Source organism: Eptesicus fuscus, chromosome 1 (assembly GCF_027574615.1).
Source record: "Eptesicus fuscus isolate TK198812 chromosome 1, DD_ASM_mEF_20220401, whole genome shotgun sequence".
Taxonomy (NCBI): Eukaryota; Metazoa; Chordata; class Mammalia; order Chiroptera; family Vespertilionidae; genus Eptesicus; species Eptesicus fuscus.
In genome coordinates, this window is record NC_072473.1 from 27,256,854 (window position 1) to 27,280,178 (window position 23,325).

The 23,325-nt window shown below is 37.4% G+C and overlaps 1 protein-coding gene across 1 annotated transcript in view; it reads left to right on the top strand.

The window, feature by feature from the left end:
* The window catches only part of CFAP47 (cilia and flagella associated protein 47), a 502,125-nt gene that overhangs the window by 223,318 nt on the left and 255,482 nt on the right, over window positions 1–23,325 (top strand). Inside the window, exons 35-37 of the mRNA XM_054720946.1 lie at window positions 13,530–13,624; window positions 13,896–14,012; window positions 19,673–19,807. Coding sequence (XP_054576921.1) covers window positions 13,530–13,624; window positions 13,896–14,012; window positions 19,673–19,807 — 347 coding nt within the window. The remainder of the gene's footprint in view (window positions 1–13,529; window positions 13,625–13,895; window positions 14,013–19,672; window positions 19,808–23,325) is intronic.

The following is a 23,325-nucleotide window of genomic DNA, read 5'->3' on the forward strand; positions in this document are numbered from 1 at the left end:
TCAAAATTCGTAGATTTTATACTTGACTGCAGCATTTGTGCTCTGTTTTGCAAAAATAGTATTCCTTAACATCTTCAAGATCACTTTCCTTACATGTAAAATAAAAATAATAAGATGCTTCTCCAATTTATTTTGAAGAATAATTGATAAAAAATATGTATAGATGCTCCAATATGAAAGATATAGCCTTAATGTAATTGATGAAATTTGCAGCTCTATAGAGTATTAAATATAGGTGACACTGCTCAAATGTTGTATATAATTAGTTGAGATCAAGTGAAAATTGACTAGACAGTAACTTATATTTTGTTGTGACAGTCACATTGGGAATCACTAAGTGCAATTAATGCTTCATGAATTTAGGAGGAAGGGTAGGTCATATTAATTACATATAGAGAGGGGCAAAAGTTTATAGTTGTGAGTACTCAAAACACAGAGTTTCTTCTTGTATTGCAGGTATTATTTTCTATATGAACAACTGTAAATCTACTCTTGCCCCACTCCATATACTGAGAAAAGAGTTGTGTTTATAGACAGACCTGTTCCAGTGTTCAGGCAGGCTCTTCCATTAGGAGTAATGAAGCTCTATTAAGTTTCTACCCCAAGAGCATTAAACTCTTTGAAAAAGATTCAATTTTCTAGTATAATAGTGAATTTTTTTTTTATTTGTCACTAGAGGCCCGGTGCATGAAAATTCATGCACTGGAGGGGGGTCCCTCAGCCAGGCCTGCCCCCTCTCACAGTCCGGGAGCCCTCAGGGGCGGGAGACAACCTGGTGATCAGGGGAAGGCGAAGCCCCCATCACACCTCTGCTGCTGCCACTGCCGGCAGCACAAGACTTGGCCATCCCTGGTTACCTGAGCCTCGGGCAGCCCTGGGTGGCTGGGCAGCCACCATCTGAGGCTTGCCTGGGCCTTGGGCCAGCCTGGGGGCAGGCCCAGACTTGGCACGTGCCTGCCGCCTCAGCGGGGCTAAGGGGACTGGGCGCCGCCATCTTGTGGCTGTGGGCGCTGCCATCTTTGAGGGTGTGGTGGTCAATTAGCATATTCCCTCCTTATTGGCTGTGGGTGCCACCATTTTTGAGGGCAGGACAGTCAATTAGCATATTCCCTCCTTATTGGCTGTGGGTGCCGCCATCTTTGAGGGCGGTGCAGTCAATTAGCTATTCCCTCCTTATTGGCTATGGGCGCCGCCATCTTTGCAATGGCATGAGGGTCAATTAGCATATTCCCTTTTTATTAGATAGGATAAGCATTGGTTGATTGAGGAGGACAGTATTCATGTTGGTTGTTTCTTTCACTTCAATTCAGCACCCCTGTTCCAAGCACGTACAACCTGGCTATATTGAGAATGGATTGCGTTTTAACATACATTAATTAAGTTTATATTTTATACTGAACCCTTGGAGTTTAATCTAAACTTTAGAAGTAAGAAAAGGTTAAGAGTATGATTTAAAATGAGACTTTGAATTACAGTTGCTCTGAACTCAAAACCATTAGTGAAGCAAACATGTGACATCAAGTTTGAAAGATATATATTGATATATTGTTATTAGAGAACAGTAAGTATAGAATATTGTATTACCTTCTAATTAAGGTGCTGATAACATCAAACAGTTTGACTTGAAACTATAATTTAATAAGATTCATATCTTATAAAAATGTATTTGGCTCATTAAAAACTATAAAAAACCGGATACATCATCTACTGCTGGGCACTTGGGCTGTTTCCTTGGCTATTGTAAATAATGCTGCTATGATCATAGGGGTGCATATATGCCTTTGAATCAGTGTTTCAGGTTCCTAAGAATATATTCCCAGAATATCACTGGGTCAGGTCATAAGGCAGTGCCATTTTTAAATTTTAAGGAGTCTCCTTACTGTTTTTCATAGTAGCTGCACCAATTTACAATCCTACAAACAATACACATACGAAGGATTACCTTTTCTCCACATCCTCACCAGCACTAATTGTTTGTTGACTTTTTGATGATAACCATTCTGACATGTTATCACATTGTGGTTTTGATTTGCAGTTTCTTGATGATTAATGATGTTGAGTATCCTTTCATATGTCTGTTGGCCATTTGTATATCTTCTTTGGAGAAGTATCTATTCAGCTCCTTTGTACATTTTTAAATTGGATTGTTTGGTTTGTTTGATGTTGAGTTGTATGAGTTCCTTATATGTTTTAGATATTATCGTGTTATTGGGTATATCATTCGTGAATATCTTCTCCCATTCAGTAGGTTGTTTTTTTCATTTTGCTGATGGTTTCCTTTGCTGTGCAGAAACTTTTTAGGTTTTTGTAGTTCCATTTGTTTATTTTTCTCTTGGCCAAGGAGACATATTGAAGAAGATATTGCTAAGACTGGTGTCAAAGTGTTTACTGACTGTTTTCATCTGGGAAATTTATAGTTTCATGTGTTATGTTTAAGTTTTTAATTCATTTGCAGTTTATTGTCCATGGTATAAAAAAGTAGTTCAGTTTTATTTTTATGAATGTATCTGTGCAGTTTTCCCTGCACTACTCATTGAAGAAACTGTCATTTCCCCACTGTTTATTCTTGCCTCCTTTGTTGATTATTAATTGACCACATAAACAAATTTTTATTTCTGGATTTTATTCCATTCCATTGATCTATGTGTCTGTTTTTGTGCCTGTGTCATACTGTTTTGATTATTGTTGCCTTATAGTATAGTTTGAAATCAGGCAGCATGATACCTCCACTTTTGTCCTTTATTCTCAAGATTACTGTGGCTTTTTTTGGGTCTTTTGTGGTTCCATATAAATTTTAGGGTTTTGTTCTAGTTCTTAGAAGAATGCCATTGGAATTTTGATAGAGAATGCATTAAATTGTATATTGCTTTGGGTAGTATGGACATTTTCATTAGTCCTTCTAATCAATAAACATGGTATATTCTTCCATTTATTTGTATCCTCTTCAATTTCTTTCTTCAGTGTCATAATTTTCAAACTACAGGTCTTTCACCTTCTTGGTTAAATTTATTCCTAGGTATTTTATTCTTTTTGATGTAGTCATAAATGGGACTGTTTTCTTTATGATTTCTTTTCCCACTTCACTTTATTTGAGAAACTTTCCCAATAACCTCTCTAAAATAGCACATACTTCACTCTTTCTCTTTCTTGTTCTTTTTTTCTCAATATCACTTTCCAATAATAATATATATAGTCTTTCTCTTCCAGTAGAATGTCAGCTTCTGAACAGGAACAATGTTGTCTGTTTTATTGTTCACTGCTGTATTCTCAGGGTCTAGAACAGTGCCTCAAAAATAATAGATACCAAATATTGTCTGAGTGAATGAATGAATGAATGAATGAATAAAGAGACATTCAGATCTTATACATTTTTAAAAATATATATTTTATTGATTTTTTACAGAGAGGAAGAGAGAGGGAGAGAGAGTTAGAAACATCAATGAGAGAGAAACATCGATCAGCTGCCTCCTGCACACTCCCTACTGGGGATGTGCCTGCAACCAAGGTACATGCCCTTGACCGGAATCGAACCTGGGACCTTTCAGTCCGCAGGCCGACGCTCTATCCACTGAGCCAAACTGGTTTTGGCGGTCTTATACATTTTTTTATATCCTTTTCCAGATAATTGAACATGTATTTGTACCTTCTGGTACAAGTATGGGGAGTCAGGTTGAATGGTTGAGGTGGGAGGGAGGCACTTTTCATCTTCAGTATGTACCTGAATACAGGTTTTCATGGTTGGTAACTATGGAGGTCCCTGAGGAGAAGCTCTGTGAAATATTTCACTTAGGTTAACTTGGACTGAGAAAAAGTCATACTCATTACCCCAGATTTTAACCTCTCAACATTGGCACTTGTTCTACGTACTGCCACTTCATTGGTAAGGTCTGACAATGCTTACAACTTGGTGCAGTGGTATTGTGGCGGGTAGATGGATAGGGTTGTACTCCAAACTGTTAAATTGAGAAACTCTGGGTATGAGTCCTAGTAATCTGTATTTTATTTAATTCTGATGCATACTAACATATGAAACAGACTATAGTATCACAAAAAAGGGCTTTCATTAGTGCTTTAAAGTTGTTCACAGAATTTATTTGTTCACCAACTACATTTCCCAAAAAATCCCCCCTTTAAACAATAATTTCTTTGAAAGAATAATGGCTGAGAATTTCCCCCAATTAATGCCAGACATAAAACCACAGATCCAGGAAGTTTAGAGAATACCAATCAGGAAAAAAATGTCAGAAAAACTTTATACCTAGGCATATTACATTTAAACTACAGGAAATCTAAGATAAAGAAAAAATATTTAAAAAAGAAGCCAAAGGGAAGCAAAAAACACCCACCTTACCTACAGAGGAGCAAAGATAACTATTACTAGTATATCCAACTTCTCAGCAAACATGCAATGAGGAGAGTGGAGTGAAATACACAAACACCTGGAATTCTGTACCCTGTGAAATTATCTTTCAATGGTGAATGAGACAATATTGCAGAGAATAGACAGGGGGCCTTGCTTTCATATTTTATGGATAAACTGATCAGTTGGCAGCCTGCACTGTCATCCCTGTGGAGAACCTGTCTTGATTACCCTAATGGGGCAACAAATAAGAAGTTTTTAGTTGTTTATGGATTTCCGAGATACTTTTGAAAGTTCAACAGTGGAGTCAGCAAAATGGGTTGTTTCCATATTCCATATCTGTTGAGGCTTTTTATCAGCACCTCCACCTGAGTTAGGACAGGTCTGATACATTTCTCTCATTAGAATGTCTTTTCAATGATGGAACTATGAAGGAGGTGACAAATGTGGGAGCCTTGCTCTTGATAGAGGAAAGCATGTTGGAGAGTATCAAGTAGTAAAGCTGGTATCAGTTGGCTTAGAGGTCCAGCCACAGGGGACTTTGAATTAGTATTTTAGAACTTTATTCTGTTGCCCTTGGAGAGTCAGAAGAGATGGCTGAGCTGGTGACTGCTATGATAAAATGGGCATTTGGTCTGTCAGCAGCATGTGCATTGATTGAAGTGCAGAGTGGTTACATGTTTTTGATCAGCACACTTGAATTTAGCCCTCAGAGCAGACTGAGGTATCTTAACGCTGGACTTCCTATGAATTAGCCCAAGCATACTTATGTGGTGCCAGGCAGTCACAGTTTGATAAAGTTACAATTCCTAAATATAGATGGTTGCTGGGAGCCACAGGTAAAAAATAACCAACCCACTCATTCTTTGTTTGAAAAAAACAAAACAAAACACATAACAGGTGGGGGTTTATTTGTAAATGTGGAAGTCAAAAAGGAATTTTCTTATGATAAGTGGACAGCTGTCCCATGTAAATTAGGGACCTTTTTAGTGCTTGCCAGGAGGTCCATTTGCTCTTATACACTCATTCTTCTGTTCCCAATAGCTCTTTTATTATATGTGCTTATGTCCTTTAGCATTAACACCATAGTTAATATTTTTTCACTGATGAATCATTTTACCTCTTAGTGACAGTATCTTCTTCAGTAGATCATGCCTGTGATAAAGTACCAGTTATGTCATTCCTCTGTACCCTTTGCTTCAAAGTCTACATTTTCCTTGCTAATGAAAAATTTATCATCCTGTAATCACCTGGTAATTTTGAGAGCAGCAACAGACCATTTTGTAATGTAAATGTAATTTCTGACAAGACTAAGTACTTTCAGTTGAGTACACTTTAAAAAAAAAATCTTCAAATGGGAACATTTTGAACTGCCTGTTCAAAAGAGCTCTGTTCTACAAATAATGTCTTTTTAGCTTATGCTTATTTCAATATTTTTTCATGATGTAACAATTGTAGTTCTTATGAATGAAAAATAAAGTTTTTTATTTGATTTTCTTTAATGGAGTGGAGTTATAAGTATGTTTGGAAAATTTATCTTTTATATTATGTAGTATTTAAAGTTGCCCCTGATTTAATTTACTATGTAAGAGTTTGTTCATGTAAACAATATTGAGTATACATTTGGGAGATTGTATTGGCCTGTTAATTTGGTATCTATTCTTAAAACTAATGTGGTATTGAGGTCTTACATTTGCATGCATTGCTTGTTTCAAATGTGTCTAATTTTCAACTTTATTAAAGCACATAATAGTCATTATTTACAAAGCACTTTTTATATTTTCTCCAGAAGTTCCAAATTAGCCTTTTAGTGGTTAGCATTAAATATTTACCATTAGTGTTGCAAGTCTGAAATGTACACAATAATGGTATAATCTGACATATTAATGTTACATCAATGTTTTACTTTGGGAAGGTGACTGTCAGTTAATAAGTAGAAGTCATGAATAGTATAAAGCTCAGAACTAAATTGTGAAAAATACCAAGCAGTCAAACAAATGTGATAACTGAAAGATAAACCATTTCCAATGGATTAGCAGAGTGGTTTAATGAATCAAGGCAGTAGCCATGTGTGATGGCAAATGGAGGATGTAAAAATTCCCCCACAGCCAGACCACATTTTTTTCTCTCTTTTATATTCATACCTACTCAGACCACATTTTTTCTCTCTTTTATATTCATACCTACCTTCCAGCCACAGATCACAGATCACATAATATCTTTTATTATGAAAGATACTGGAGGCCCAGTGCATGAATTCGTGCATGGATGGGGTCCCTAAGGGTGGCCTATGGAGATTGGGCCCCAGCTCGTGCCCCCAGCCTCGCAGCCCCGCAGCCCCACCTGGCACCCCACCTTGGCCTAGCACTGCCCCCTCACCTGCTCCACAATCCCACCTGCAGGGGGTGACAGATCGGGCCGGGCTCCACCCGCACACCCAGCTCCCTCAGCGCCTCGGAGCTGGCAGCAGCCCCACCCCCTGCTGCCGCCACTGGTCGCCATCTGCGTGGTGATAGGTGGGGCAATCAGGCCCCCATTTGCACCCGCCTTGACCTGGCACTGCCTGCTCATCTGTTCTACTATCCTGCCATGGGCCCACTCTCATTGGGGCCCATTGGGGCCGGCAGTGCCTCCACTGCCGCCTGTTGTCAGCACCACGTCACCGATGCCCACAGTGTTCCGTGCCACCCCCTGGTGGTCAGTGCATGTCATAGCGAGTGGTTGAACTCCCAGTTTCCCAGTCAAACTCTTGGTCGAACTCTCAGTCAGATGACCACCTGAAGGGAAAATTTGCATATTTGGCTTTTATTATATAGGATTATGAGACAGTATAGGCACTTGGGCCTGGGAATGGAAAAATACAGGTGGCTAGGAAGCCAGGTTAAGACCAGGTGGCAAGAATGTCACCATATGTCTATTCCCTCCTTAAAAAAAAAAATGCAGAGTTTAATCTCCCTTCTAACTGCTTGCTTTTCCTATCCTGACATGAAAATTTCCACAAGCCATTTTCAAAAAGCCTGTCTTTTCAAGCAAGCCTGCCTAGTCCCCAGCTTATCAAAGCAGCCAAGCTGAACCAGCCCCTGAACCAGTTTAGTGGGCCTCCTTTCCTCTGTCCTGCCTCCCTTATGCTCAGGCATAAGCTTAATAAAATCTGTCTGGAAACTTCTTTGGGGTTTCCTCTCAATTTCTATGTTGGGGAACTGAAGAATCCCAATGCTGGTAACAGTTATAGGATTTGTGCATTGACTATGTAAATTTGGGAAAGGTTTAAGGAAACGTATTCACCTTGATTGCATGCTCTTAGGGACAGTGGTAATCCTAGGAGTGAATAATTTAATAAATCTTGTCTAGAGGGAAGAGGACTATAGTGAGGCTAATTACTGAATTGCTAAATAAGTAGTAGTCACTCCGATAGGAGAGGAAGATGTTTGGTATTTTGTGTTTTATACAATGAGCTTGTTTTTGTCTATGCTTAGATAAGATTATGAAATGTTCTTGTTTTGTCTCATTTCATCACAGTGGCAGAATGACCTTGTATGATACTGGTGTTCTGTAAGACTGTTTATGTCCAATAAGAGAATAACATGATTTAGCTGTGATGTGCCCCTACCAGTAGGAAAGCTTAGCTAATAATATCCGGCAAGCTCACAGGACAATCTGCCACCATTTCAAATGATCTGAGAAGTCTCAGTGCTTATGATAGCACTGTAAACAGGAAATTGAGGAATGAGGCAGACAGCCAACCATCATATTATATAATGTGCAGAGTTATTGTGTAGAGAATTCATTTAGGAAAGTTCTTAACTTTGTAATGTATTATCTAAAATTTTATATAATTTGGGCTGTAGCATTATAGTTACCCTCAGGCTAATCCAGACATTTAGCATCCCATATGAATTTTTCTAATATTTTGTTTCTTTCAAAATCTTTTAAAAAGATTCACAAATATTATTCAGTTTTTTGAAAGGAGGGAAACTCAAGATATTTCCAAATAACTAGTAAGAAACTTTCAGATTTGTGAAAGGAAAGCATGTCTAGAATATGACTAAATGAAGAATAGATTCAATTATCTCTTCAATATAGTAGACCACAATTCTAATTGGACATTGACTAAAACAATAATCATCCTATCAAATAATAGACAAATATGCAAATTGACCGCACCTTCGCTACGCCAAGCCAGCCCACCAGCCAAGCCACACCCACCAACCAATCAGGATGAGTATGCAAATTACCCCAACAAAGATGGAGGCTAATTTGCATATCAAGGCAGCATCGAAAGAAGCCAAGAGCTGCAGAAGGGAGTAAAGCTTCGGAGAAGCAAGCAAGCCAGGGGGAGGAGAAGGGAGGAGCGGAGGCGGGGCCGGGGGTGAAGGGAAAAGCAGGCGGGCTGGCTGAGAAGGCGGGGCGGGCGACAAGGGAGGAGCGGAGGTGGGGCTGGGGGTGAAGGGAAAAGCAGGCGGGCTGGCTGAGAAGGCGGGGCGGGTGACAAGGGAGGAGCGGAGGCGGGGTAGAATGTAGCAGGAAATCCTATTGCAGGATTTTTCCTGCAATGGGAACGCTAGTACCTAATAAAATGGTAATATGCAAATTACCATCACTCCGCTACGCCCACGATTGGGCCGGCTGGAGGCGAGGGGGCGGGACTCAGGGTGGCCGATTTCGTGGCTGCTGGCACCAGTTTTCTGCCAGCAGCAGTTTTCCTCTGGCCACCCGCCTGATCGGAGTGCCTCCCGATCGGAGTTCCTCTTGGGGTGGCCGATCGTGCTGGCAGGAGGCGCTATGATTGGCTGGTGGCCAGAGGAAAACTGCTGCTGGCGGATAACTGGTGCCGGCAGCCAGGTGAAGGAAAAGTCTATTGCACGAAACTTCGTGCAACGGGCTCCTAGTTAATAATAATAGCCAACATATGTGGTATGCCAATTAAAGGACTAAGAATTTTACATATATTTGTTTATTTAATCCTCAAAACAAGCAGCACAATCAGATAACTGTTATTGTTATTAACAGAAAACCTAACGCTGAGAGGTTAATTTATTTTCCTAGGAAAGGCTATGGCTGGGATTGAATTCAAGCAGTTTCACTCGAGGGCTAATGTTATGTGATCTTGTTCTTCAAAACATTAATTCTTCTTTAAGTTAGATCTGTGTAATTCTTTTGAATTCTTTTCTGATACTCAGAGAGATGTCTTATTTCTTTTCTTGTCCACCACAGTGGTTTTCCAAATCTGGATGCCCACTGCAATCACATGGAAAAATTTAAAAAAATAACTTATGCTCCACTCCAGACCAATTGAAAGTCAATCCGTGGCCCTAGCTGGATTGGCTCAGTGGATAGAGCGTTGGCCTGCAGACCAAAGGGTCCCAGGTTCAATTCCAGTCAAGGGCATGTACCTTGGTTATAGGCTCCTCCTTGGCCTGAGCCCTGGTCAGAGTGCATGCAGGAGGCAACCAATCAATGCGTCTCTCTCACATAAATGTTTCTCTCTCTCTGTCTCTCCCCCTCCCTTCCACTATCTCTAAAAATCAATGGAAAAATATCCTCAGGTGATGATTAACAAAAAAATAAAAAATAAAAATAAATAATAATTTTAAAATAACAGTCCCTGGGATGTTGCCTATATACATGCAACTTTTAAAGGCTCTTTAGATGGTTCTGATGCACAGTGCAAAGGTTAAAAACTCTAATGTGTGTGAATATAGAAACAGAGAATAGTATGACATAGTGCAGAAATACCACATAAGATAAATATTTGTCCACCACAAGAAATACTGTTTCCTAAAATATGTCTCAAATTTAAAAGAAGAAATTTATGAATAATATAAGTTCTGAGGTTTTCATGGTTTTGTTTTGTTGCAACCAATTTGATTTTGCATAACAGAAGCCATACCAACAGTAAATTCTCAGTGTTTTAAAGCTCCCCTAGGAAGCTGAGGCTGTAGGCCAACAAAGTGACCCAAAGTCCAACAAGGAGTAGGTGCTTACAGGAAGAAATGGGATATTGTCAATTGTCTTCTTGTGGTAGAGACAACTAGAAACTGATGAGAAGAGTTGAGTTAAGGTGTTTAGTGAATTGGTAGAGGTCATGTATACACTAGTGAGAGAGCATGAAGTCCCTGGGGGTCACAATTATAGGGTGAGTCTGTGTTCTCTTGCAGGTTGTTACTCTACAAACCTCACTGGCTGCTCACAGAAATTATGGGAGTGAGTTTGAAGAATATGCTTCCTATAGTGCAGACCTGGGGGAGGGGCAAGTAATTTGTGCAGACCGCTATATTCCCTATAGAACAAAAGCTTTAATCTATGGGGAGATAGACAACACATGCTGTCATCCTTAGGGCTATGGTGAAAACACATTGCAGCTGCATAAAGAAACACATACACCACCTCTAACCCTGGGAAAGGGGCTGGGATTCGACATGACAGTTAAGTAGAAAATCCTAAACTTTCTATAAAAAGCTCCTAGAACTAGTATATGAGTAGTATATGAGTTTATCAAGGTTGAAGGATATATGAGCAGCATATAAAAGTAAATTATATTTCTATATAATGGCAGTAAACAATTGAAAATAGAAATTATATGCATATAATTTGCCATAGAATAAAATGCTTAAGTATAAACCTAGCAAAATATGTGGAGGATATATGTGCTGAACATTACAAAATGCTGATGAAAGAAATCAGCGTTATGTAAAGAACTAAGTAAATAGAGAAATATATCAAATATATGCACATGGACTTGAAGACTATTGTTAAGATATGAAAATGGTGTAACTCCAATGAAAATCCCACCACAGTTTTTCTGTTGACTCTAAAATGCAGATGGGAATGTTTGGAGGTGGGTGATAAAACTTTTCTGTTTGGATTGCGGTGGTGAATACATGACAATGTATATATCTGAATCCTAAAGGCTACACCCCAAAGAGTGAATGAATGTTAGTATATGTATTTTTTAATCAACCAAGACATGGAAGTAATCCAGGATGGAATGTAGACTGTGACAAATGAATGTGATAAATGACAAATGTAACAGCATTGCATATGTTTGACAACCTCACTCAATGTAATGGAGAAGAAAAGGAGTCTGACTTAGTTATCTTTTGAAAAAAATATTACTGCATACTGTAGAACTAAAGATAAAAATACTATACATATACCTTACTTTCTTGCAGGGGTATGGGTTTGCAATACTGATAGTACTGTATATGTATACTAGTGTTGAATAAATAAACGCATTTATTGTAGATTATGAGAGTCAGATTTTTAACTGTTGAAGAAAGATGTTAGAAATAAGGAAATGGTGGAAGTCATAATGGATCACTGGGTTGAAGTTGTGGAATTGATAGTAACAGTTTAACACTTAGTTTTTTTATGTATTTTTATCTATTCATTAGTTTCTAGTTAGGAGATTTTTCATTAGTTGTTTCTCTTTATGGGTGTGATTTTTCCTCCACAAGATGTTAAGTTCCTTCAGGGGAATTTCCTCCCCTTCTCTAATGTTGGTACAAGATGAGGATGGGATATGTAGAGGACATGGTCTATATCCCCTGCTAACTGACTGATTCACCATCAACTTAAAAAGCTAGTAAATTGCCCTTTTCAGATTAAAGTTAGAATTGCTCCTAGTTCTAGAAAAATGAATATTGGCCACAAAAGTGAGATCCTTTGATTTTATTAGAAGACATGAGAAGCACATTAAGAGAAGCACATTTAGATTATAATTATACAACCAACTAGATATGTACATTTTACAATCATGACTTTGATGTATCTCATCTTATATCAAATATAGTTATTTAGAGGTTTTTATCAGGAAAAATACTTTGAAAAATACAGTGCAGAATGTTGTTTGCTATGTGTTAATCAAAAATTTCTAGTGATCTGCCAAAACCGGTTTGGCTCAGTGGATAGAGCCTTGGCCTGCGGACTCAAGGGTCCCAGGTTCGATTCCGGTCAAGGGCATGTACCTTGGTTGCAGGCACATCCCCAGTAGGGGGTGTGCAAGAGGCAGCTGATCGATGTTTCTCTCTCATTGATGTTCCTAACTCTCTATCCCTCTCTCTTCCTCTCTGTAAAAAAATCAATAAAATATATTTTAAAAAAATTCCTACTGATCTTTTGTTTGCCAGGTTAATTTTGCAATAATATCCTATAGAAGTCCTATAGAAACGTTCAATGTTGTAGTATCTCAGGTGAAAAAGTACTCGGCACTCTTTCTGTGGAATATCCAGGACAACTGTGGTTTCAGAGGAAACAAAATTTTCCAGTTCAGATGTAAAGTAGTCCTGGTTTGTGGAATTAAAATGCATGTCATGAATATCTTGTCATGGTTTGTTCTTCACAGAAAATGGGAATTGAGGGAATTAATGAAAGTCATCAGCTTTTCTTCTTGTTTTCATACAAGGAATCATCTCAAACCAGTAATAACCAAGGCTCTTCTAGAAGCACTTTAAAAAAAGGAAATGTCGTATCTAACATAGCAATGATTTCCAAAGTTTAAATCACCCCCTCTCTCCCTAATATACGACAGTCTTTCAGATATTTACTAAATATCCAGATACGTTGTCTTTTGTTCTAGTCTCAACTTCATAGTCATTTCCGTAACTGAGAAGTCCTTTTATTACTCCTCCATCTTGTTTTACGTTTTATAGTTCAATTTTGGTTTCTTTAAACCATAAATTTCCAACTCCTTCCACATACCCTACATGTGGAGGAATTTCTGTAACAAATAGGGAAGATGGCACTAAAACTTTAGAGTTACAAGTAACTCCAAATCTTTTGAGCCTCTTTATCCATGTTGATGATCACGATCAAACATTTGAATTCCAAGTTACTCTACAGAATGAGTAATTTTAAAATCCGGGATTTTTCTTCTATTACTATATGGTAGTGTATTCTTCAAAGTGATTCAAACATAAATAAAGGAGACAGCTTTTGCAGTTGCTTATAAAATATCACAGCTGTATTTCCTGATATTAAGTGAGGTTTAAGTTTTGTTTTTATTTCTAAAATAATATGATTTTTCTTTTCCAAGCAAAGGCAAATATTTCTTTGACTATTGCTCAAATTTCCATATCTTTTTATTTTTTTATTTTTTTTTTTTTTCCCCATATCTTTTTAGAGAAGTAAAACTATTGTTATATTTACTCTTTTTTTTTTTTTGGAACAGGTATTCCTTCTGAGAGATGGGTACTAAATTTTGACAAACACCTTTCAGATGGTCTTGTTTTTGCCACCGTGTTGGGAGCCTATTGTCCATTTCTGGTAAGAGTTATTTTTATGCAGAATGGTCTTCTATTATTTGAGAGAACTTAATAATTTAAATTCCAATTATTTTCTGCAAACTGATTCTTTTAATTTTATTTAACACCTAAACCTGCATGGCTAGCATTACCTTTTTGTTTATTCTTATATTGCAGTAGTATACTACAGACAAATGTTCATATTTAAATGATTCTTTGTTGAATTACAGAGAATAGTTAAAAAGCAATAATTTTATTCCATAACTGAAAGGTTTGATTGTTGTCTTTTCCAGATTGAGCCTTATTTTAAAAATATGTACACACAACCAAAAGGTTCTGAACAGTGTTTTCACAATTGCGCGGTTGTTGTAGATAGTCTTCGTGAAATTGGCTTTAACATTGGCATACAGGTGAGTATCTTTATATCATACATTCTATAAATATTTTATGAGGGTCTTCTTTCCTTATTTATTTCCCAGCTTTATTAGGTATGTTGGCAAATAAAAATTATATATATGTAGTTTGTATGATGTGATTTTTCTAGATGTGCAACATCATGATGTTTTATATATAGAGAGAAACAATTACCACAATCAAGGTAATTAAAACATTCATCACCTCACATAGTTACCATTTTTGTGTGTACATGGTGAGAACACTTAAGATTACTCTCTTAGCAGATTTTAAGTATGCAATTCACTTTTAATAACTAAAACAACCATGCTTTACATTACATTCCCAGAACTTATTCATATTATAACTGAAAGTTTATACCCTCTGACAAACGTATCTCCATTTCCCTCATCCCCACCCCTTGCCAAACACCCATTCTACTCTCTGTTTCTATGAGATTGAGTTTTTAGATTCCACGTATAATTGAAATCAAACAATACTTGCCTTTCTGTGTCTGGCTTATTTCACTTAGCATAATGTCCTCCAAGTTCATCCATGTTGTTACAAATGGCAGGATTTTGTTTTTTATGGCTACATAATATTTTATTATAAGTATGTACCACATTTTTTATCCATTCATCTCTCCATAGACACTTACCTCTTTCCTAAGGTGACCATATTTTAACATTGGTAAAGCAGGACACCATTGACCGGGTGTGTGTGTGTGTGTATGTGTGTGTCTTTTTAAAAAAAATATATTTTATTGATTTTTTACAGAGAGGAAGGGAGAGGGAGAGAGAGAGTTAGAAACATCAATGAGAGAGAAACATTGATCAGCTGCCTCTTGCCCACCTCCTACTGGGGATGTGCCTGCAACCAAGGTACATGCCCTTGACTGGAATCGAACCTGGGACCCTTGAGTCTGCAGGCCAACGCTCTATCCACTGAGCCAAACCAGTTTCAGCCAGGGAGGGGGAGGGAGTTCTTGATTAAATTTTGGTCTATATTGTAATTGCTTTTGGTTTTTTTAATAAAAGGAAATTCACTTCTTAGATCACTGTTGAATTTGCATCCTCTTTTCTTACTCATTATGTTAAAAATCTAAAAAAATAATTTAAAATTATATTATAAATTATTATATACATACTAGTAGCCCATTTGCAGGAAGAATCCTGCAAGTGGCCGCTGCAGCCGCGTGCACTGCCGCTGCAGCTGTCGCAGCCATTGCGGCCACCGCGCCTGCACCCACACGCCACTGCCACCCGCCCTGCTCCGCCCCACCGGGGTTTTCCCTCTGGCAGCCACCTTGCTTTCTGCTTTTCCTCCCTCTTCCTGTACTTTATTGAACACTCAATGTACTCACGTCTTATAAAATACTGTAAAATCTCTAGTTGTTTCAAATGCAGCAATATATGATGTGATTAAGGCTTAGAACCTTCACTTGACGAAGACCCCAAGAATATTTTTCTCTGAATTTATAAAAAGTGTCAGTTAAGCTGAAACCGGTTTGGCTCAGTGGATAGAGCATTGGCCTGCGGACTGAAGGGTCTCAGGTTTGATTCCGGTCAGGAGCATGTACCTTGGTTGCGGGCACATCCCCAGTAGGGGGTGTGCAGGAGGCAGCTAATTGATGTTTCTCTCTCATTGATTTTTCTAACTCTCCATCCCTCTCCCTTACTCTCTGTAAAAAATCAATAAAATAGATTAAAAAATATTCTGGGAATTGTTTGGACTCACTGTAGAATGTATTTTCATTTCCATATGAAGATAGGTGGATATAAAAATAAATATAATAAACATTTATAGAGGTTATACTACATATAATTCACTGAGTAGTAGGAGAGCTAACTGTGAATAATTGATCTGACTTTTAAATTTTGTTTGATTTTATCAACTAAGATATTTCAGCCTTAAATAGCAGAATTCATGAGTAAAAGTTTAAAAATAAATTCGATATTTTACATAAGGTGAAACCAGGGAGTAGAATATTATAGGGATAGTTAATCAGTTTTTTCAACACAGTTTTCAGAGATTCATTTAGCTCAGCCCTTCTCAGCCTCCTGGCTTATATGTGTACTAACACCCACGAAATCCCTACTGAAATTCTCATGTAACACCATCTCACAGCTCTGCTTGGGGCTGGTTGAGTAGCACCCTTTTATTGTGCTTCTCTTTTTCCATAAGTTAAACCTTTCTCACAGCCTGTTTCCCATTGCATATCATTGATCAGAATTGCATCCCATGCTTACAGCTAAAGCAGTGTTTGATAAAGATAATGGGATACCCATAGAAATTGGGATTTTTAGTAAAGAAGAAAGGAGATCATTGCTGTTGGGAAGGCAATGAACAATGTCCTCTGTGATATCACAGTATGTCAGTGGATACTGCTAGTTATGGTTGGTGTCTAGTTTGAAAGCTGGTGATACCAGATTTCTACTCTAGCATTTTCTTTATTATGATTTTTTTTTGTTTATTTAATTCCCTATCAGTTGTTAGTCCAATAAGAAATACTGTCATCATGGGTAAAAATGGATAAATATAATCGAAGTTCTTCTAGGTTTGACCTATATGGAGAAAATAATGATTAGGTATTTGAAAGATACTTCACATGAAAATCTTGTTTTAAGGAAACCTAACTTAAATTAACACATGGCCTTTTAAGCCTAGGATTGTAGTTAATTTACACTAAAGTGTAAAGTGTAATTTAGCTTATTTTAATTGAAATTTAAATTAAATTAAAAGGTAAGAATGCTCTTTTCTCTGGCTTTCCAGTTTAATATCTTCATTATCAAATATATTATTTCATTTCAAATTTTGAAATACAAGCTTTTGGAATAATTTTTATATTTCTATGTATATCTTTTATGTTGTAGTCACTAAAACAGTGTTCAGAATACTTTTATTGACCTCAGACTTGAGCCCAGAGTGTTTTGCCACAAGTGTTCTCCTTTTCCCAACAAATACATTTTCCATCTCCCTAGACAGCCTTCTTTGGATCACACCCGTAGTCTGGCCCATCTCTTAGGGCCCAGTAGAGCCATATTCTTCACTTGGGGGAATTAAACTCTGTATTTAATTATTTAGTTTGTTCTTACCTTAAATAACTTTGCTACATGTGTTGACTACGATTGTCTTTGTTGAAGAAATGTGGAGCCACAGAATACTGATGAGAAACCTTGGAAATTTGGTATCTTTCTTAGTTCCTCTCCGGTCATACTCACTAGCAGCTTTCTACCCTGCTGAGGAAGGCCAGTTCTCTTATTTTTTTACTAACAATCCCCTCCCAGGTTACCTTTATTGGTAAACCTTACTGCTTATTGTCAAAACAAGAAAGAATAAAGTCTTTTTCCAAAAAAAGGAAAAGAATGTTTTTGAAAATGCGAATTAACAGATGATCAGATGGGCTATAAAAATTATTCTCTAGTAACTGCTGCCAAATTTTAGAGTCAAGTGCCTTAGCTCCACATAGAGTGAGTAGTCCCCCCACCACCCCTTATCCACCGGAGATAGGTCCAAGACTCCCAGTGGATGCCTCAGACCATGGATGCCTGAACATTCTGTATTCTATATACTATGTTTTTTTCCTTTACATACATACTTATGATAAAGTGTAACATTTAGGCACAGTAAAAGATTGAGAACAATAACTAATAATAAAAAGAACAGTTCTAATATATTGTAATAAAAATTATGTGAATATGTTCTCTCTTAGCAAACTAGCATGGATTTCTTCCTTCTTAACAATTTCATGCATAGATTCACTTTTACAGTAGATCTAAGTAGCCTCAGTATATGGTATTTTTCTTTCCTTATAAAGTTGAGAACATTTACCTTTTCACTTAAAGGAAGCACTTTACAGCTTCTCTTTGGCATATCTAAATTGTCAGCATCAGTACTCTTGTGCTTTGGGGACATTATAAAGTAAAATAATGGTGACATAAGCACTGTGATACTGTGACAGATGATCTGGTAACTGAGATGTGTACCACATGACTAAAGGGTGGGTGGTAAACACAACTTGGTGACACTGGACAAAGGGGTTATTCACATCCTGGGCAGGACTGAGTGAGATTTGGTACACTACTGAGAATTGTGCACAATTTACAACTTATGAATTATTTCTGGAATTTTCCTTTTAATATTTTTGGACTGCACTAGACCACGGATAACTGAAACTGTGGAAAGTGAAATGGAGGGTAAGGGGGTGCTTACTGTAACACTTTAGATTTCCATAGCTCTTGCACTATATGCATTTGCAGGCTAGGCCCAGGTCATTTTGAGTTGCTAACCTGGATGTGTGCTATTAAATAATACTATGATCTTCATTTTATGGAAGTGTAGAGAGCTCCCTGTGTATTGAAAATGACCGAGTTGCTTGTTTATCAATAGTATTTTATGTCTTTGAATCATCATCTCAGACCAATCCCAATTTCTTTTTGCTATGAATAATTCTCCCCCACTGCCTCCACCTTGTTCTAGAACAGTGATGGGCAAGCTTTTGAGCTTGGTGTGTCAAACTTCGCCAAAAAACTGAGCATAACTCGGGTAGTGTGTCACTTTGAGGAAAAAACATTATTTCGCAAATGTTTCATCATCAGGAGCAGCAAATGTTTCATCCTCGGCATGCGACCGCCTCAGTGGCCGCGTGTCATCAGAAATGGCTACGTGTGTCAGTGCTGACACGTGTGTCATAGGTTCGTCATCGCTGTTCTAGGATATCAAAGGCAATACATAAGCTGATAGAAGGAATCCTTCCTTCTGCTGTTGCTGACTCCACTTTTTAGCTTCAATGTGCATTCTGGCTATATTCATTGTCTCTGCTGTTATTCCTCTCTAGTCTGGATTTTATCTCAAATCTATTCCAACAACCATCACTATTTTATGTTGTTTATCACTGTAATTGCATTTTATGCCTTATTATAAATTGTCTGTTCTGGGAAAAGTATTTCCCCAACCATCTGCTGCTTAATCTGCTTGAATTGTTGCTCTTGTGTTATTTCTTGTTCAGAAATCAAGTCCTTCACCCTGGCATTCATGCCCTCCACAATGTGGTCTTTGTACTCCTTAGTCTTTTCTTCCACTACCTCTCTTTTCTTATGCATAATTCAAGTTGTACTTCTTCCAAATGAACACTGTACTTTCCTATATCCTTTCCCTATATTTCTTTGTTTTTCTGATAGAATATACCCTTTACTTCCACCCAAATACAACCTTATTTAAAATCCAGTCTTTAAGGTCATCTCATGTGTTACCTCCTCCGTTGGGCTTTTGCTTGAAACTCTTTTGCCATCTTTTACATAGTTTGTCTACTTCTCAAGTTTTCTTTTACTGCATTTTATAATATTTAATAACTCAGGGATGGTGTCTTAGTCACATTAGTCAGTATTTTTAGTGTATAATATTTTTCTGACCTCTGACTAGCTTTTACGGAGTCTTTCAGCTTCTGAGATCATTGTGATATGTACAACACTTCTCATTCATCTTTTAATATTTAGGTCGAGCTCTTCCAATTCAAAGCAATGTTTTGTTTGTTGTGTCTACATTTCAGTATCACTGCTAGTCAGTAACATTTTTAAAAGTTTTAAAGTATTTCAGCAATTGATGTACTATGCTTTAGCTCTAGTTATATATTTTATCTGTATATCCTCTTATTTATATTTCTCTTCTTTAAAACTAGGCCTCTGACATCTGTGACTATAATCCAATTCTGATGCTCATGCTTTGTGTCTACATGTATGAAAGACTCCCTACATATCTTCCCAAGATGTTGGTGACCTTTCAGTGTACTCTACATGACACTGTGAAAAGAAAGGTAAGGATGTACTTAGGGCCAAAGAATATATAGAGTTAAACACTTAAGAGAGGTTTTAGATATTTTTCTCAACCTCAAATTAACAGAATTATCAATATGATGCAATAAACCTTAGCAAATGTTACTCCTCCTAAACCAAAAGTATAGCAGAGTATAAGGGACAGGTTTTGCTTAATAATAATCATCACCTGCGAGGAGATGACTCTTTCATGCAGTTGAGGAATGGGGGTTGGGGACATGGAAAATGAAAGTTATACACTTTGAAAGGCAAATCCTATTAGGAAACTTTAAATTCATTTCATATACAAAAGGACTGATACACTAAGTAGAAACTTGTGATCTGAATGTGCTTCACTTTCCTTTAGGGGCAGCAGCTTACACATCCAGATGGATTTTTTTTTTCTTTATTGATTAAGGTATTACATATGTGTCCTTATCCCCCCATTGCCCCCCACCCCCTCTTATGCCCTCACCCCCCTGGTGTCTATGTCCATTGGTTAGGCTTATATGCATGCATACAAGTCCTTTGATTGATCTCTCCCCTTTACCCCCACCCTCCCCTACCTTCCCTCTGAGGTTTGACAGTCTGATCGATGCTTCTCTGTATCTGGATCTATTTTTGTTAATCACTTTATGTTGTTCATTATATTCCACAAAAGAGTGAGATCACGTGATATTTATCTTTCTCTGACTGGCTTATTTTGCTTGGCATAATGCTCTCCAGTTCCATCCATGCTGCTGCAAATGGTAACAATTCCTTCTTTTTTACCATAGTGTAGTATTCCATTGTGAGGATGTACCACAGTTTTTTTTAATCCACTCATCTGCTGATGGGCACTTAGGTTGTTTCCAAATCTTAGCTATGATAAATTGTGCTGCTATGAACATAGGGGTGCATATATCCTTTCTGATTGGTATTTCTAGTTTCTTGGGATATATTCCTAATAGTGGGATCACTGGGTCAAATGCGAGTTCCATTTTTAGATTTTTGAGGAAACTCCATACTGTTCTCCACAGTAGCTGCACCAGTCTGCATTCCCACCAGCAGGGTTACTTTTGCTCCACATCCTCTCCAGCATTTGTAGTCTGTTGATTTGTTGATGATAGCCATTCTGACAGGTGTGAGATGGTACCACATTGTCGTTTTGATTTGCATCTCTCAGATGATTAGTGACTTTGAGCATGTTTTCATATGTCTCTTGGCCTTCCTTATGTCCTCTTTTGAAAGGTATCTATTTAGGTCCGTTGCCCATTTTTTGATTGGGTTGTTTATCTTCCTTTTGTTAAGTTGTATGAGTTCCCTGTAAATGTTTGAGATTAAACCCTAACATTGGAAAATATATTCTCCCATGCAGTGGGCTTTCTTGTTGTTTTGTTGATGGTTTCTTTTGCTGTACAGAAGCTTTTTATTTTGATGTAGTCCCATTTGTTTATTTTCTCTTTAGTTTCCATTGTCCTAGGAGCTGTATCAGTAAAGATATTGCTTTGGCATATGTCTGAGATTTTGCTGCCTGTGGATTCCTCTAGTATTTTTATGGTTACCTGTCTTATGTTTAAGTCCTTTATCCATTTTGAGTATATATATATATATATATATATATATATATATATATATATATATATTTCAGAGAGGAAAGAAGAGGGAGAGAGAGATAGAAACATCAATGATGAGAGAGAATCATTGATCCGCTGCCTCCTGCATGCCCTCCACTGGGGACTGAGCATGCAACCCGGGCATGTGCCCTTGACTGGAATCGAACCTGGGATCCTTCAGTCTGCAGGCCGATGCTCTATCCCCTGAGCCAAATGGGCTAGGGCTTGAGTTTATTTTTGTGTATGGTGTAAGTTGGTGGTCTAGTTTTATTTATTTGCATGTATCTGTCCAATTTTCCCAATACCATTTATTGAAGAGACTGTCTTGACTCCATTGTATGCTTTTGCCTCCTTTGTCAAATATTAATTGAGCATAGTGGTTTGGGTCGATTTCTGGGTTCTCTATTCTATTCCATTGATCTATATGTCTGTTCTTGTGTGGGTACCAGGCAGTTTTGAGAATGGTAGCTTTGTAATATACCTTGATATCTGGTATTGAATTCCCTCCTACTTTGTTCTTCTTTCTCAGGATTACTGCAGCTATTTGGGGTCTTTTTTTATTACAAATGAATTTTTGGAGAGTTCGTTCTAGGTCTGTGAAATATGCCATTGGTATTTTAATGGGGAGTGCATTAAATCTATAGATTGCTTTGGGTAATATGGACATTTTAATGATGTTGATTCTACCAATCCATGAACACAGTATGTTCTTCCATCTGTTTATGTCTTCCTCCATCTCTTTGTTCAGTGTTCTGTAGTTTTCTGACTACAGCTCTTTTACCTCCTTAGTTATGTTTATTCCTAGATATCTTAATAATTTTGGTGCGATGGTAAATGGGATTTTTTTTTAGTCTCTCTTTCTGTAAGTTCACTATTGGTGTATAGAAATGCCATAGATTTATTGGCGTTAATTTTCTATCCTGCTACATTGCCAAATTCATTTATTAAGTCTAATAATTTTTTGATAGAGTCTTTAGGGTTTTTTATGTACAGTATCACGTCATCTGCGAATAATGACAGTTTTACGTCTTCTTTTCCAGTTTGGATACCTTTTATTTCTTCTTGTCTAATTGCTATGGCTAGCACTTCCAGAACTATGTTGAACAGGAGTGGTGAGAGTGGGCATCCCTGTCTCATTCCTGTTCTTAGGTGAAATGGTTTTAATTTTTGCCCATTGAGTGTGATGTTGGCTATAGGTTTGTCATATAAGGCTTTTATTATGTTGAGGTATGATCCCTCTTTTCCCATTTTGCTAAGGGTGTTTATCAAGAAAGGGTGTTGTATTTTGTCAAATGCTTTTTCTGCATCAATGATATGACTATGTGATTTTTATCTCCATTTGTTTAGTGATGTATCACATTTATTGATTTGTGAATATTATACCATCCTTGCATCTCCAGGATAAATCCTACTTGGTCATGGTGTATGATCTTTCTGATGTAATGCTGGATCCGATTTGCTAGAATTTTGGCATCTACGTTCATGAGGGATATTGGCCTGTAATTCTCTTTTATCATGTTGTCTTTATCTTGTTTTCGTATTAGGGCAATGCTGGCTTCATGGAATGAGCTTGGAAGTGTTCCTTTCTTTTGAATTTGTGTTTGTTTTAATTCTATTTTATTGTTTAAAGTATTACAAATAGTAGTACATATGTCTCATTTTTTTCCTTGGGATCATCTGAGGAGGATAGGTTTTAGTTCTTCTTTGAATGTTTGGTAAAACTCCCCTGTGAAGCTGTCTGGCCCTGGGCTTTTGTTTGCCGGAAGCTTTTTGATGACTGCTTCAATTTCCTCCATAGTTATTGGTCTATTGAGATTTTTAGATTCTTACTGATTGAGTTTTGAAAGGTTGTATTTTTCTAGGAATATGTCCATTTCCTCTAGGTTGTCTAGTTTGTTGGAATAGAGTTGTTCATGGTACTTTTT